The sequence below is a fragment of the Petaurus breviceps genome, unplaced genomic scaffold, assembly GCF_028583685.1.
Source record: "Petaurus breviceps papuanus isolate PSGF00001 unplaced genomic scaffold, PetGlider_PUasm1.0 151, whole genome shotgun sequence".
NCBI classification, from domain to species: domain Eukaryota; kingdom Metazoa; phylum Chordata; class Mammalia; order Diprotodontia; family Petauridae; genus Petaurus; species Petaurus breviceps.
In genome coordinates, this window is record NW_027185712.1 from 20,551,488 (window position 1) to 20,569,471 (window position 17,984).

Below are 17,984 nucleotides of genomic sequence, written 5' to 3' on the forward strand. Positions count from 1 at the left end.
AAATCAGGCAGCAGTTCAAGTATTAACCATTGCTAAAAATGAGAAGAAATGTGGATATTACTCTCTTGTAACTCTGACTTTGGTTGAATGAGGCTTTATTAGTTAATCTTCCCACGCCATTCTAGGGATCATCTTCTCAGGTCTGGTCCTTTCACTCTACCTTCCTCTAAACAGAGAATGCCCTCTTTGGAGAAAAGCAATTTTTCCAGTTCATTTTTTGCTTCTAAAACTCTTTAGCTCTGGGCTTTCTGAAAACATTTAGATGACCAAAACCAGTATGCCCCAAATTGGGCAGAAAATAGTGGACCTTTCTCATCTGTGAAATTGCATCACAATACCTATAACTCCCTACTTTCCAGGTTGTTGGGAGGAAAATACTTAGTAAATTCTAAAGTGCTACATAAATTTGAAATATTATAATTGCATTATTACATACACATCAATTTTACCCATTATATTAAAAAAAGAACTGAGGGACAGCTAAGTAGCATAGCAAATAGAGCACCAGCCCTGGAGTCAGGAGGACTTGGGTTCAAATCTGACCTCAGACACTTAATGCTTACTAGCTGTGTGACCTTGGGCAAGTCACTTAACCCCAATTGCCCTGCCTTCCCCCTTCAAAAAAAAAGACTAAAAATAAAGAACTGAGTACTTCTATGTCATTACAAGAACATCTTGAGGCATATGTTTCTTCCAATTCAGATTCTACAATAATTAGTTTATTTATAGCAGAAAAATATTTATAGGCAGAACTTGGTGTTTTTTTGTTTTTTTTTAAATCAATGCTATTAACAACAACAAAAAACCCCCCAAAACTCAGTTTACAAAACAAACATAAACAATTACTTAACAGCTACTTTTTTATTTGACTTTACACTGAAAAGTCAACTTACAATAAACCAGTCACAAGAAGAAATGGTCAATTGCGCAGAATGAGCAGTGATTCCATAGTGCACATTAAGACTTTAAGGAGTCCCTTGAAATAACAAATACTAACACACATCTATTACCTTTAAGGAAGTTAGCATCCCTCTCAAAACATGATTTGAAATTAGGTAAAAATTGTATTGTTGCTTGGCTCAGGGCAGTCCATAGTATTTTACAGTCACTATCAAAACAAGGCATAATTTTACAATTAACAAGAAAAAGTTCTCAAATTGAGGTATTCCTTTAAGAAAAAAAATTTTTTTACTGAATATATTACTATACCATGTGAGATATAGTTAGACTTGAACTATTTAAAAACTTGAGAAAATATACAAAATGTTCAGTTTCCAGTGGATGTGCTTTTTCCATACAATTTAATATAAACCATAAAAACCAAGGGTTTTTTTAAGCCCCAAAAGCAATTAAATATCATTGGAGTACGAGGGATGGAGGTGAAGGATTCACATATGGTCAAACTCTCACCATCAATATGTTACAGTGATTTTTTTTCTTTTTAGGCTAATTATGAAATATGATTTGACTTAGTGCAAGGTCAGTGGATTTATGTACCTGGAACATGGATCTATCTGGGAGATGCATCTGTGCCAAGGAATATCAACTATGTCATGGTAAAACACATTCAGAAAAAAAGGAGCTTCAGATTAAAAGTTTTCTGCATATGCCTATCACCACATCAAACTTGATGAGTTAACTGAATTATTCTGAATTTTTTTTAAGTATTATGCTACTATAAATCATATCTCTAGTCTAGGGTATCTTGAGGACACAGGGCTTTAGTGTAAATCTCCCCCCCTCCCTTTAACAAATTACCATATTAGAAGAATGTGTTAGACACAGGAGACATTAACTAGAGGCAGGGGTCATGCACAAAACTCCTGGACTTTCTCCTCTATTAACATAAAGATCATTCTGAGTGGTGTCTTCATCTATGTGAGTGGTTCTTTTTGGGGAGGATATGGAGAGAAATAAAGTACAGAATGAAGATGACTGAGTTGGAATGGGAAGAGCGCAAGTGAAAATTAACTTCTATTTGATTCGTCAATCAACAAGCATTTATTAAGTGCCTAATGTATGCCAGGCACTTGGAGTACAAAGAAAAAAAATTAAACAGTTCCTGCCTTCAACAAGATTACATACTTGATGTCAAGAAAACTACAAAGGGTTCAGGTATGGCTTAATTCAACTCTTGTCTCTCCATTGATGCCTGTGGAGCAGACAGTAAACCATTAGGGATTTTCAGTATAAAGCATTGTTGTTACATAGAAATGGCCAGAGAATATTTTTCAGAAAGCATTATTATTTATAAAATATGGAACTATTTCAAATAATATTTACAGGGTACCGTTAGCACAATATAGTTTTGCAGTATAGAACCCTTCTTTGTAATGGTACTTAGTGTAAGGACTATTTGTATTGTATCACTTTTTTTTTTTTTAACAAAGATCATTTTTCTTAGGAAGAAAACTGAAGTGGTGGGGGAACCCAACATCTTGTGTCTGGGAGGATGGGATTACCTTGTATAAATGAAGAAAAAGGAGAAAGTTTTCAATTTTAATAAGTTGAAAGAACATCAGCGCTTCAGGAAGGGATAGGACCTGGATATACAAATTCATTGATATAGGGAATTCCTGGATGAGGGAATCCCTCTACCAGTAAAGATACAACTTATTCTTTTCTATGACTTATGGTCTCAGTGGGTTGCCTAGAGCACTGTGAGGGTAAGTGACTTATCAATGGTCACACAGTCAGCCAGGTCACTGCCATGTTAGTGGCAGCAATTGAATTTAGGTCTTTACTGGCTGTGAGGCCAGAACTCTATCCACTATGCCATCCTGGCTAAGTAGGTACAGCATCTGATATTTGTTTAAAACATGACCCATGTGTTAAATGCAGTGCATTATAGAGTCTTTAGGAGTCCTGTTTCAAATGTAGTTGAATATTAAGAATATTTCAACATAAGAGTAAATCTAAACCAGTTTTTTGTGGGGTGGGGAGAGAGAGAATGATATACTCTTGTTTGACACCAGACTCCTTCCTGGCTGTAGGGTAAATAGTCAGTCCCATGAGATTTTAGTGCTTCTGTGTACCTTAAAGGAATGGGGGATGGAAGGGAAAAAGGAAAGAACGCTACACTCACCTTTTCAGCATGGATACAGCAAAAATCAGAGACCATGGTTGGAGAAAGGGGAAGCCATTACAGCACCATTTAGACAACACTGCCATCCAATACCTTCATTACTGTGGGGCTGAAAAGCCTGTGCTTCCTGCAAGGACAATATTGAGTTTTCCTAGTGAATCAGCCCATATGGACAGCACCTTACTGTGGGGGCTTGAACACCCCTCCCTTCAGTGAGCAGGGTATTGGTCCTACTGGTAGAAGAAATATGAGGCTAAGAGGTGTTAGGCTATAGGGTGCTCATCTCCCTTTGGTACTTAGGAGGTAGTTAGTTCATGCCCTCCAGAAATAAAGATGTGAACAGAGCTGTTTAATAAAAAAAAAATCATTTATCTATGATTAAACTAGAGATCTTTCTGATGAACCTGGAGAGAAATAAAGAATTACAAAAAGTTAAACCCAGAACCTCAGTCAATATCGTGGAAAAAAAAATTATAGTGCTACATCACTGAAGTTAATGGCATATTGTTAAAAGATAACATGTGTGTGGTCAAAGTTATCAGAAGACAGTCTATAGGAAGATTTAAGTATTTCTATTTTTTCAATATTTATAATTTTATAAGGGGCATCAGTATAGGATTTATACACTATCCTGTTTAGATTGTTTAATGTAAACAAAGCGCTAATATGGTACAAGAGGTGGACAAATAGCAACCACGGTTTGAACTCTCAATAATATCCTAGATACACAGTAGCTTTAAAAAAGGGTCCTGAAGAGAATCTTTCTATGGTATTCCTTTTCCCTCATGAGATTTAAACCATATATAGATATGTATTTTTTTTTTTTGTAAAATGTTTCTTACCTAGAAAAGTACTACCATAAACATTAACTTTGGTTAAATTTGCCCTCCAAAATATATGAAACATCTAGTTTGATCTTTACAATAAAAGACAACATGTAACAAAATATATGCTTAAGTATATAAGATTTTTACATTTTATTTCTTCAACATTTAAAATTCAAAATTGTTTTTATGATAGACAATGACAAAATGGACATGATGGTTCCCATTTATTCCCCCACCCTCCCAACATATACATTCACAGGCTTCAATGCTGTCTCAAGCCTGCTAATCCTGGTTTTCAAAACCATGGTAGCATAAAAAGTATTAAAGCTCTCCTTTCTCCCCAACCTGACAAAAAGAGTTATTTACCATAAGATTATCTACATTCACAGTTCTGAATGCACATGAACTATTTAGTGTTATTACATAAGAAAAACAGAGAATCAGGAGGTACAAACATTCTGTACAAGTCTGTGGATCAGAGATTTTTTTTCTGAAAATGCCCAGTAGCATTTATCATACAAAATCACTTCATATACAGACCTGAAAGAATTGAGGCAACTTCAGAATTGGGCTTTTTTTTTTTTTGGTCCCTTCCCCTCAGGATCTCAACTCTATTAACCTCTTTCATTTACCCTTTAAAAAATATCATATTTGAACATTGGATCTTTCTCTCTTTAAAAGAACACAATGAAAATTTATTCACTATAGAAAATATCTACTAGTAACTTTTAGCTACTCAGTCCACATCTGAGTTGTTTTGTGTCCAGTATATCCTAGAGACTCTGAAATTCACTCTAGTCGACTTATTTCACCCTTGATCAGAATAAAAAATAGAAATCTACATTCTTATACACAAATTAGCAAAATTCAGGAAAAAAATTTAACTAATCATTTAAACATGTCTGAAAATTTAAAGTTCTCAAAATCCTCACTGGTAGAAAGAAAAAAAAACAACACCTAATTTAAAGATCCTTAATGAAAATGAAACTTTTGTTCTATTTTCCTGGCTATTACATTCATTTTGTGGAGAGATGCCTAAGATAAAAAAATCCAGTTTTGTTCATAAATGAAAACTACAATATTTCAAATAAGTCCAGAGGGGTGTGTGTGTGTTTGTGCGCGCACGCACGTGTGTATACACACACACAAATGGTTTAGGAAACATGCTAGAACATGTAACCAATTACTGGGCTTCAAGAATGAATTTTTGCTTAATTCTGGATATGAAGAAATGCAAAATCATGTACCACAAATAGGATCAAAGGGAAAACAAAATTATTCTGTCCTCCAAACTTCCTGGAAGCATCATCCTTGTATTTTATCTCTCTGACACAAAGAGAACAATTAAAAAATATATATTTATATTTCTATACACATATCCCAGTAAAACTGTTCCCCCCGATATGAAGGAATTTCCACACGAGTTTTTACCAGGTGACACTTAGGATTCAACATTTTAGAATGGGGAAAATTAATATGGCAAATGCATAAGGCTCCACCAGTGACAGCAAACCAAACTCCAGACTTTTTATGCTACTTTACTTCTGTTCTACAGGACAAGCTATGTTTTGACATTAAGCTAACAGACAGATTTCTCTCTGTTGGAAGATTGAATAATCAGGAAAAACATTCCTAGTTCATTTTTCCTCCACCCATGCCTGGACCCTAAGTTTAAGGAAGATCTATTTGCATAAACAAAAATTAATGGGGGTGGGGAGCCACACCAATTTGACAGGAAAAAATTTGAGAAGATATTTATTTTTCTATTCCAAATAATGTTGCAGTTTATCAAAGTAAGTAAAATAATACAATAACCTGGAATCTGTTAACTCCTTTCATTAAGAAAGAAATTATCTTCCATTTTTTTACCTTACAGATAAAATTTTCAGCTGCACACAAATACTTTGATCAGAGATTAATCTATATTGAATTAAACCAATTTACAACAGAATCCTAAAGCTGTTAATATAAAAAAAAATCCACCAAATAGGAATTCGAACACACAATTAGTGGAAACAGATAAGACATTTTTGATTAGGGCCAGACTGTAAAGAGTGCCTTTATGAATCAATAGACTTCAAATGACTAGGACAATTTGCCTTAGTAGAAGTCTATTAGGAATTTTAAAACAGCCAAATCCAAGAGCTTAGTACATATAATATTTTTAAAAAAACCCACAGAACTATAATTAAACATTCCCTACACACTCTTACAGGGGGAAAAAAAAGCATAGAAAAACAAGTCTCCCTTTCATAAAAGCGTTGAATGTTTCCTGAAGTTTCTAAATGAAGATTACAAAAACATTTACAAGCTCCCACACAGATTTAGACACACATCAAAAACAGAAAATGCATCCTCCACATTCAGTATTTGTGGAAGGTTGTAGATCTTTTATAGGAACTCCAAAAACACACAAACAAATTAAAATTTTCAAGTGTAGACAAAGAGTGTCTTGGGGTCAGAGCTCCCTAACTTTTTGTACTACCATGGAATCAACAACATAAAGGACCATTTGCAAAGTTTTAATGAAAATTAAAGACCAGATTTTTAGACCACTTCGTGCCCACCAAAAGCTAAACTAAACCAAACAACCTCCTTTGCATAATTTGTTGAATTCGGTACTGAAGACAGTCTGAATTTAACTGTCCTCAAACACAGAAAAACACTAATCACCAAAGTGCACTTAAGACCACAGCAGCTACATTATTCTTTTTACGTGCACACTCCCTAAGACACTTTGTACATGAAATTAAACAATGGAATATAAATATGTGGCTTCTTTTCAAATACACATACACTAACAAGGAAGGTAGCACATTCACAGTCTTGGTGCTCACAGACTTTTTACAAAGAAACAACAACAACAAAACCCAAACCCAAATCTTTCCAGACAAGTTTGAAGAGAATAAATTTACATTGCATGGGAGAGAAAGAAAAATGGAAAATTCTCACACAAATAACAGGGAGTATATATTGTCATGTGTATTGGAATGGTAATGGAACTTAGGCAAGGGCTTCTCCTCTTCACCAGGAGAAGGAGATGATGCTTCAGTATTAGTTCAATTTCTTTTCAAAGAGGCTCCTCTCATCTTTAATATTTTCAGGGCTGAAGTCAGTACAGAAACCATTAGGGGTTGGAGCAGAGGGTGTCTGAACACAGCTTTCAAAACTTGCTTGATCAGGATATAAATATTCTTCTGCAAAGTCTGGGTAAACTTCTGCAAACCTGCTGAAGTCAGCTAGAAAAAATAAAGACATTTTGTGTTACGTGGGTTCCAGGTAGAAGGCAACGTTTTAGGGCTATGGGCATGTGCACTATGTCTTGTCTAGGTGCCTACTTAGAACACAGATACTTCCTATAGTCTGTGGCTGCTGTGGTTTTTCAAGGGGACAGGGAGGAAGAAGATTTGGGATCCTTCCTCATTGAGAGATACTTATCCTGGGGCGGCTAGGTGGTACAGTGAATAGAATACCGATCCTGGAGTCAGGAGGACCTGAGTTCAAATGCAGCCTCAGACACTTAACGCAAAACTAGCCATGTGACCTTGGGCAAGTCACTTAACCCCAATTGCCCTTCCTTCCCCTCCAAAAAGCAAAAAAAAAAAAAAAAAGAGATACTTATCCACCACCCAGGTCACAGTTATACTGTACAGGTAAGGAGACAGTTTAATGTGTAATTCAGCTATTTTTAAAATTCAGGTAAATTTAAAATATTCCTTGCCATTCCCTCCACTAAAGTTATGCTTTAGTCTGATGCTGCAATGTGGCACATTAGTACCCATGAACTCTTAAAAGGCATGACTGTGGAACTGATATTGCCTACCTACCTTTCAGTACTGACCCACTAAGAGTTTGTTTCCATCATCTGAGAAATAGCCTTGGTAAGTCTGGAGGGGCTCATCACCCAAAGATGAGGAGAAGCAGGGGTGAGGGAAGCATGGAAAGACTGTCATTTGTATCAGTGATGTAGAATACATGAAGATGAAATTGTCTATCTTCTGAAATATTTGAAGAAGTGTTTTCTGGGTAGGAAATGTTTTAAAAGTTGAAGGGGATGTTACTTTTTCAATATTCATAATAACACACTTTGGTAACCACAGAAAACCTTCCAAGGAAGCCATTTTAGTTTAAGTGCTCAGATAATGAGAAACAATGTGGAGTTAGTAGATAGAATGCTAGATTCATAATCACCAAGACCTGGGTTCGAATCCCACTTCAGACATTTATGGTCAAGTCACTTAACAACAACAGCTAAACTTTATATAGTGCTCTAAGGCACTTTACAAATATCTCATTTTATTCTCACAATAACCTTGGGTGGTAGGTGCTATTATTATTCCCATTTTTTAGATGCGGAAACTGGCAGATTAAATTATTTGCTCAGTCAGAGTTAGTGTCTAAGGAAGGATTTGAACTCAGGATTTCAAGATCCACTCTATCCCCTGTACCACCTAACCACTTCTCTAAATATCAGGTTTCTTATCTGTAAAATGGGGACAATAAAAATCATCTAACTCACAGGGTTATTGTGGGGATCAAGTGAGATAATATATATGTGGTGTTTTGCAAACCTTAGCGCTTACACAGAGAATAGCTATCATTACTCTCTCAGTGATCTCATCAGCTCTCATTTACTCAACTAGCTCAAGACTCTCTCCTGAACTTCAGTCTGGTACCACCAAATGCATCTCCAATTTAACATGTCCAAGACAGAATTATCTTCTCTTCCCATCCCCCTTGAAGGGACTACCATCCTCCCAGTCATCGAGATTTGTAACCTCAGAGAGCAACTCTGTACTCTAACCTATTCCTTATATCCAATTATTTGCAAGGGTTTTTGCTTCTACCTGAATCAATCAACATACATTTATTAAGCACTTATGTGCAAAGCACTGGAAATACAAAGAATGAAAGTCACTTTGCACAGGAGCTTACCTCCACAACATCTCTCATGTTTGTCCCTCTCCTCTCCTCTTCCTTTCACCTCTGTCCAACCTCTCTTCCCCTCACACCTACTTTTAACAGCCTCCTAACTACACCTAGCATCTCTTCCCACTATTACATGGCTCCCAAATTGATATTCCTAAAGCCCAGGTCTGACTATTGCCCTTCCCAAGAATGCCTAATGCCTCTCTCTAGCTTCCAAGATAAAATACAAGGTCCTTATACACACTAAAATCCACCTTACTACACTAGGCTTCACATGTGTTGCCCTCCTTCACACAATCTATGCCCTAGCCAGACTGGCTCACTTGCTGTTCCTAGTCCTTGACATTCCATCTCCTATATGCCTGTTATTGCACGGTCTAGTTCTCATGCCTGGAATGTACTTTCTCCTCATCTCCACCTTGGGGGACTTTTGGCTTCCTTTTTTATGCTTAGCTCAGGTGTCTGCTGTGACAAGAAGTCTCACCTGATCCCTCAGTTGCTAAAACCCATGCCCTAAATTACTTTGTACATAATTTGTATTTCTAGCTATTTTCTCTCTCTCTCTCTCTCTCTCTCTCTTCCTTCCTTCCTTTCTTTCTCTTTTTGGAGGGCAATTGCCAATTCGGCTATGGGCAAACTTGCCCAAATTCACATGGCTAGTAAGTGTCTCAAGTGTCTGAGGCTGGATTTGAACTCAGGTCCTGTGCTCTATTCACTGCACCACCTAGTAACCCCCCATATATTTATTTTCACTTAACACAATGTAAACTTCTTAACTGCTGAGACTTTCATTTTTTGTCTTTGTACACTTACAGTGCCTAGCACAGTGTCTGGAACAGAGGAAGTACTTAATAGGTGTTTACTGAATGTTAAATTATTATGACATTTTGAAAGTATATTAGCAGATCCTTGAATTTTTTAAAAAGTCAAATGCTTTCCAGTTGCTGAGTAACTAAGTTAAATCTATCATCATGCCAATTCAGAAATACTCTTTCTTTAAAAATATCATACATTTGCATAAATTCTCTGGGTTTATATTTTCATGGTTGTAGATGACAGACTTTTGAATTGTGACCACATGAGAGAAATGATTATTTCTCTCTTATATTGATGGCCAGTTACTAAATTAGGACTAACATTTTTACCCCTTCCTTTGCCTCATTTAGAAACTAGCCCCTGTAGGTTATTCAGGCAACCTTTGAAGTGCAGGGCTCATAATGTGATGAAATCTTGAGCAAAACTAACCCAACTGGAAAACTCAGATCTAATCAAAAGGTAAACAAATTTTAGTTTAGTTGAAATTGTGGATTCTGGTCCATTGTGCTTTAGTCAGACAGGTCTGGGTAGAAGTGGATTCCACTTTTTGTCTAGATTTCCCTAGATGGGATGATATGGCTATATCATATATTTATATAACCAAGACTGTGTGATCAGAGTCACGTCCTCCAGACCTTCATTAGAATAAGCTTACCACTCATTATAATATTCATTCTCTCATTAATTGTTAACCAGAGTTAATTGCCATCCTCAGGAACGCCCACTGTTCCAATGACATAAACTTTGAGCGGGTTCTATGAGGGATCTTTGGTATTCAAGAGTACCACTGACCCCTTTCATTAATTATCTGCTAGCATGATTAACAAAATTATTAGTTACCCAGAAACTATGTCTCTTCAACTTTTTATATGTCACAACCAGAACAGGTAATAAAAAGAACCACCCCCCCCCAAAAAAAAATCAACACTAGAAAGTCTGAACTCCTGTGGCTAAAAATACCTAAAAGCTATCTTTTGGATGGAGTTGGGAGTGGAGGGGTTTTACAGCGGGCAGATGGGCTTCATGTTATACATATAAGATGGACATTTGATACATTAAAGTAACTTTCCCAAAATAAATACAGTATCTCTCCAAAGATGGTGTTCTTAGGTCAACAGCTGTAATACTTCCAATCCTTCCATTCCCCTCAATAACATTTCGCATTATTCATGGAGCCACAGTTAAGCTGAGTATTCAGAAGTGACAATAACCCTATCAATCCCTTTGGCCTGACATTGTGACTGAGCCCTTGCCATGGTATGAGGCTGGCTAGGGAAGGGCTGGGAGACAGATTCTCCATCTGTGATGTCATGAGTGAGGCAAGGGGGATAAGGAAAGGGCTCCACTCAACTGTGGCTCAAGCAGTGTCAGAAACAGTCCTGTAGGGACAAAGGGTAAATGCTTTTCAAGGAATATAAAACAAAAGCCCTGAGGAGATTGGCAATTCCTCACTTGTCTATTTCTCTAGCAATATATTAAATGTAAAAACACAAAACAAAACAACGAACTCACCCCCACAGTCCAATTCCTAACAATTGTGGAGTACCTGTGTCTTTATTTGGTTAACTTATGCTGAAAATGCTAGTTAACTCACCTTTTAGGTTGATTTCCTTCGAAAAGAAAGACCATTAAGAATAGCGTGACAAAACTGCTCATGATGGTAATTGGGAGTATTCATTAGTAACTTTACTGCATGAATATGATAAATCCCAGGCCATGCCTTAGCTATTTACTTTTCTTTTGTGGGTATTATGTAAAGAAACCCTGCCCCCCTACTAGTTTGGAGTTTTACACTAATAAAATATGTCCTATTAAAAGAGTACAAAATGACAAGCACCAGCTGTTCCAAACCCCCTCCATCCTCAGTGCTCCCTCCACCTGTTTTTGTACAGATTACTTCACCTCTTATTTTACTGAGAAAATTAAATCCATCTGTCATGAGCTCCCCCATCTCCCCCATCTCAAACCCTTTCCACATTTTTTCCTGCCCTCCTCTCTTTTGCTCTAGTCTCTGAGGAGGAGGGAGCTCTTCTGTCGGCAAAGGTTAAGCCCTCTACTTGTGCCCTGGATTCTATCTCCTTCCATCTTCTCTAGGACATTGCCCCATAATGCATTCTCTCACTCTCCTACTTTCTCATCTTCAATCTTTTCCCATTATTCATTCTTTCATCTCCTCCTCCTACATTCACTAGTCCTTTAAACTTCCCTATTTCTTTCTTTTTTTTTTTTTTTTTTGCTTTTTGGAGGGCAGTTGGGGTTAAGCGACTTGCCCAAGGTCACAAGGCTAGTTTTTGTTTTAAGTGTCTGAGGTCGGATTTGAATTCAGGTACTCCTAACTCCAGGGCCAGTGCTCTATTCACTGCACCACCTAACCGCCCCAAAACTTCTCTATTTCTGTTGAGCACATCACTTTCTGAGTCCCCCAGGTTCTCATGCATGGAGTCATCCTGGAATTTTCTTTCTTCCCTTCATATCATTCAATGGGTTACCATATAACCTCTACAGCAGAGGTATCAAAGTGCTGTAGGAATTAGATTAAAACATAATCAGGAAATAATTAACAACATATAGAGAAAAATATGATAGGACATAGATAATGTTAATATATAGTTTTCTAGGTCAACCTGCAGTTCACAGAGATCCTTATGTATAATTTAGTGGCCCCCATTTCTATTTGAGTTGGACATCACTGCCTCAACGTAGCTTTCAAATCTATTCCTTAGTCTCCACTTTCACAGCTACTACCCTAATAAAGGTCCTTGTTGCCTCTGGTCTGGGTTATTGTTACAGTCTCCAAGAGGGCATTTTCCTCCTGATTCCATGCTCCACAGAGCTGTCAAGTTAACCTTGTGGACACAGAAATCTAACCTGGTCACATCCTTGCAGGATGTAGGGAGTAAGCATTTATATAGTACCTTTACTATGTCCTCCACCTACTGTGTGCCAGGTGCTGTACTAAGCATTTTTTAATAAATATGATCTCATTGATCTTCACCACAATCTTAGGAGGTAGGTGCTATTATTACACACATTTTACAGTTGAAGAAGCTGAGGCGAACAGAGGTTAAGTGGTTTGCCCAGGGTCACACAGCTAGTAAGTGTCTGAGGCTGGATTTGAATTCAGGTCTTCCCGACTTTAGGTTCAGTGCTCTTTCTATTCATTGCGCCACCAGTTATCTGCAAGGCTAGGGAAGGCACTAGTTGCTGGGGAGTAATGAGCAGCCAGTGGGAACTGGCCAAGCTTTGAAGGAGGCCAGGGAAGCTGAGGGGGCAGAACATTCCAGGCATAAGAGAGAACCAGTTCAAAATCACAGAGTCAGGAAATGGAGTGTCCGTGTGGCTTATTTACTATGTGTCTAATCCCATTACTCCAGGTATACATAAGCTCCTTGACTACAAAATATGTAGCTTATTTCATCTCTGGCTCCTCTGTGTAAGGGAGAGCTAGGGGATACAGGGGATAGAGCACCAGGCTGGGAATCAGAAGATCTGAACTCAAATCCAGCTTCTCAGACACTTACTAGCTGTATGACCCTGGGCGACTCATCTAACCCCTACTTGCCTTAGTTCCCATCTGTAGAACTGGGAGAAGGAAAACAGCAAACCACTTCAGTGTCTCCGCCAAGAGTCAGACACGAATGAATGATTGAACAGCAACATCCTCAACGTCAGACTTCGTTTAAGCAGGCATTTAATTAATATTTGTTAAGTTGAATGAGCCCTTTGTTTTTATTCTATTGTTGCCAGCTGTGAATCAAAATGCAGTGTGACTGCTTCATGGGCAAAGGTAAAGGTAGTTCTGCTACACTCGAGGCCATGAAAACAGAGGTAAAAGATGGATGCAGTAGAAAGGAAATAAAGGACGGCTAGTCCCTTGGGGTCTCAAACAAAAAGGAGAGAGTTCCCTAGAACTGGGAAATACCTCATGAGATGTATATCAGGAGGGAGGGAACAAGCCAAATGACCAACATGGGGTTTGAACTTTTAAAATCTTTGATTGAATTTATGATGCCTAATATGTTTTTATTCTTTAGGTAATTGGCCACAATGTAGAATAACTAGAGAACTCTAATAAGAACTCAGTCTGGGCTTGTGTATATGTACTGGCTGGCTTCTACCAGAAAATTATGGATTCTTCACCAAAGGTAGGATGATGGTACCAATGGAATTATACAGTAGATTACAGGAGTCAAAAACATCAATACAATTTTTTTCAATGCTGAAATGGCTTATAGCCAGTGACACCTTGTGGAAAACACTGAAACAGTTTTTGCTTAGAAATATTTCACAGTAATAACCTTGGTCAAAGTGCTTGCCTTTTCAATGAGAGAAAAAGGAAAAGAATGAAGGAGGGAATTTGGAACTCAACATTTAAAAAATATGCAAGTTTTTTACATGTAATTGGAAAAAAAATTAAAAAATTAAAATTAGAAGAGAGAAATATTTCATGATCAGCCAGCCAGTTTCTTTGGGAAAACAGAAATATCCTAGTCACTTGTTTTGGCCTTTTTTTGTTCCTGGAAGCTTTGATTGGACACAGTTCATGCTCATGTTATGTTAAAATTAGGATATCATTGGTTTTAACATATAAAAGAAAGACACAAGAGTCAGACACAAGAGTCCTCGAGTCAGGAGGACCTGAGTTCAATAGGGTCTCAGACACTTAACACTTACTAGCTGTGTGACCTTGGGCAAGTCACTTAATCCCAACTGTCCTGCTTTCCCCCCTCCAAAAAGCAAAAAACAAACAAGCACCCCCCCCTCCGCCCAACAAAATAAAAGAAAGGCAGGAAGAAATCATTTCAGATAAACTTCATAGAAACCGTTTAATTTTCTTCAGGATGTTGGTAGGTATTTTTCCTTTTGATAAACTTAAGTGTAGAGATTTCTATACTTCATGGTACTCTACTGAAATCTCTGACTACTTAGTCTAAACACAGCATTGTCTTAAATCTGTCTTCTAATGATAATATGGGTTACCATGGGTTCTTCTAATGATAACATTATTTTGTGATATTCAACAATAATGACTACATTAAGAATTAAAAAGCCTAGGATTTAGTTTCTGCTTAACCACTATTAATGTTGGGTGAGTCCCTGAAATGCTATGTTCCCTTGGTTTCTTCCATGTAAAATATGACACAGTTAACTTTTTGACCATCTGTTCTGTGGACAATCTGTAATAAGAAAACCTTAAAATCTCAAACTGGGCAATTTCTACTGTCTAGCAAATTCTGGAGTCACTTCTGCCTGGATCATTAGTTGCTGTATGCTTAGGAGGAACCAAGAGTTAATTTTATTATATAACTAATAAAGTATAATTAGGAAGGTGTATTTTAGTTTTAAATCTAACTGGCTTTTTGATTATCTACTATTTTGCTTTTAACTGTTTTACTGGTCTCCTTCATGAGCACAGAAAACTGAAAGTTGACAATTTTTATTTAAAGCTAGATGGTACCAGGAAAATAAGTTTTCCTGGGTAGTGGGTATCACAAGTGGTACATGAATTATGGGTATCACTTTGAGAATCATGACAGAAATTTAATAAAATTTTCCTTAGGTATGACTATATTCTCTCAAATGAGGAGGAAACTACCACTAGCATGAAAAATCTCAAATAAAAACACTCAAACAAGAGGTGTCAAGCCTCAAAGATTTTCAAAATCTTCTAATTCATGACCTCAGTCACTTACCCCAAAGACTTCAATTAACTCAAAAGACACTAAACTTCATACTAGTGTGTGTGAGAGGAAGTAGAAGTTCTAGTTTCTCAAAGACAAGGGATGCAGAAAGGAGACAGAAAGAACCCAAGGGGACCAGTCTCTGATAAGGTCTGGAAATCTCCCTGTTACTCCTTTCTTTGACAATTTTGTCAAGGATGAAATATTTTCATACTTTCCTTTTTCTGTATTTCTTGGATATTGCCAGCAATGGACAATTTGTAATGTAGACTTCCTAGAACTGAAACTTACCAAATGTGATCTTCTCCTTTTCTTCCTCATCTATAGCTCTAAAAAGATCAGTTACATTAAGCTCTGCAACACCTATGGCAGTCTTCAGAATGCAAGCCAAATCCTCCGCTTTTATGCTTCCATCTTCTTGTGATTCATACATCTGAAAAGGCATGATAAAATCTCATTCATTTATATCCTTCCCTTTACCTGTTTAAATTCTATCTATCTCTCAAGTTCTATCCTTTTTGTAAAGCATTGCCTAATGGTTTCAGATTATATATATATATACATAAATGTCTTTTTCCATATGTATAATGTCTATACCACTCATTTTGGTACTTACTGTTGAATGGATATTTACTGAACACCTGTGGTATTTAAGGTATAGTCTCATATTGCTTATTTTATACACATTTCTCTTCCTCCCTGTCCCTCTCCCCCTTTACCTCCTTCTCCCTTCCTCTCCCTCTCCCTCCTGAGCCAAGATTGATAGATGTTCAGACCAAAACAAAAACAATTATAATATCAAACTTCAAAAAATGTGCATATGAAAATTAAAAACAATCAATTCAGCTCCCAGGCTCTCATGATCAGCCTGGGCTCCAACATTGAAGGTGGATGCCATGGAGGTCTGAGTTAAATCTCTTCAGCCCTCTCTCCCAAATGTTAAATAACATTTATATTGATATTCAAGTTTCCATCTTTCTTTATCCCTCCCTCCACCCCCAAGGGGCATAGACCCCACCCAGATATGTAGCCAAGGGCTACAGGGAATAAAGGCCTCTTGGGAACTCTCCCACTCCCAATCCAAAGGTTCTTCTGAACTTCTAAGTTAGATTTTTGTACAAGAAGGAAGAAACAAGGGGAAAGGGAGAGAGGAATAAAGAGAACTCTAGAAATTGTTCTCATGAGATCCCAAACTACACCACCAGATCCTCTTTTGCATTGATTTCAATCTTAGAATATATATTGTAGGCACACACAGCAGCTACTCTGGAGATGTGTTGCCAGTCTACAAAATGGTCAGGATTGTGGAAAAGAACTTGGTGGGGCTGGCTGGTAAGCAATGGCCCTGAACACAGCTACTGCTTAGAACACAGTAGGTACCGTGGAGGACAAAAATGGAGGGAGGAATTCACTAGGCCAACGTGCTCCTGCCACTCATACCCTGAGAATCCCCTGCCTGGATACTAATGATGCTATTGGCTGACACCCATGACTTAATAATCTAAGTGCCTCCAGGTATCCAATGACTGCAGCTGGAATGTTCGTACTGTTCACAGTCAGTCAGATAGGTTTTCCATATCTCAACCAGGCTCCATATTTATGGCTCCCTATTACTTTAGGACTATATGTACAATCCTGTTTCATTTTAAAACCCTTCTTAGCTTTACTCCCCTCTACCTACTCTCTGATCCAGGGACACTGGCTTCCTTGCTGTTTCTCTCACAAGACTCCATCTCTCCAACTCCCATGCTCCTTCATGGCTACAATGCTTTTTCTCCTTGGTTCAAATAAATTCCACCTTTTTCAAGAAGCCTAAGTCCCCCTTAAAGGTAGTGCCTTCCCTCTGAAATGATGCCCAATTTATCCTGTACATATTTTGTATATACATAGCTGTTTGAATGTTGTCACTCCCATTACACAGTAAGTTTTTTGAGGTCAGGGACTGTTTTTGCCTTTCTTTGTATTTTTAGCACTTAGCACAGTGCCTGACATATAGAAAATTCTTCATAAATTCCGGTTGCTGGACTGAATACAAACTTCAAGAAGGCAGAAAACTATAGTTATGCTTCTTTTAGAAACCCAATGGTGCCTGGTACAGAGCTGACTAAGCACTTAACAGACCCTGAATGATCTAGATAACACTAATTCACATTTTGTGTTATATCTAGATCCTGATTAGTGTGAATAATGAGTCTTCTGTAGCAGTTACTTGTATTCACATTTACCCTATTTGAAGTTATAATTATGTAAAATATAGTCCTTTGTTCCAGCCCAATGGAAATATCTAGTGTAAATTTAAATAAGGTAGCCACTCCAGTGGATTTATCATGTACACTAATTGGGACCTACCTAAAATGATTGCCCTACATTTTGTGTTATTTTGGACGCAGTCTGGCCAAGAGACAAATGACTTACAAGGCAACAATGGTTTTAATAAGATGAAGGGCAATGGTGCCCTTCATCTTCTTAAGAGAATAAACTTTTACATTAAGAGGAGTTTCTTCTTCTGCAAAATGGGGATAATAAAATTTGGCACTACCTGCTCCACAGGATTTTTGTGAAGAAAGTGCCTCCTAAAACTTAAAATCTTAATTGTGGATTATTATTATTGTCAATAATTATTATTATTGACATTATTATTAACAA

General features: G+C 37.4%; 1 protein-coding gene across 1 annotated transcript in view; it reads right to left on the reverse strand.

Moving 5' to 3' along the window:
* Positions 1 to 4,033: 4,033 nt before the first annotated feature.
* Positions 4,034 to 17,984, reverse strand: part of LPCAT1 (lysophosphatidylcholine acyltransferase 1) — a 156,684-nt gene continuing 142,733 nt past the window's right edge. Inside the window, exons 13-14 of the mRNA XM_069076480.1 lie at positions 15,630 to 15,771; positions 4,034 to 7,151 (exon numbers count right to left, since the gene is read on the reverse strand). Coding sequence (XP_068932581.1) covers positions 6,967 to 7,151; positions 15,630 to 15,771 — 327 coding nt within the window. The 3' untranslated portion in view covers positions 4,034 to 6,966. The remainder of the gene's footprint in view (positions 7,152 to 15,629; positions 15,772 to 17,984) is intronic.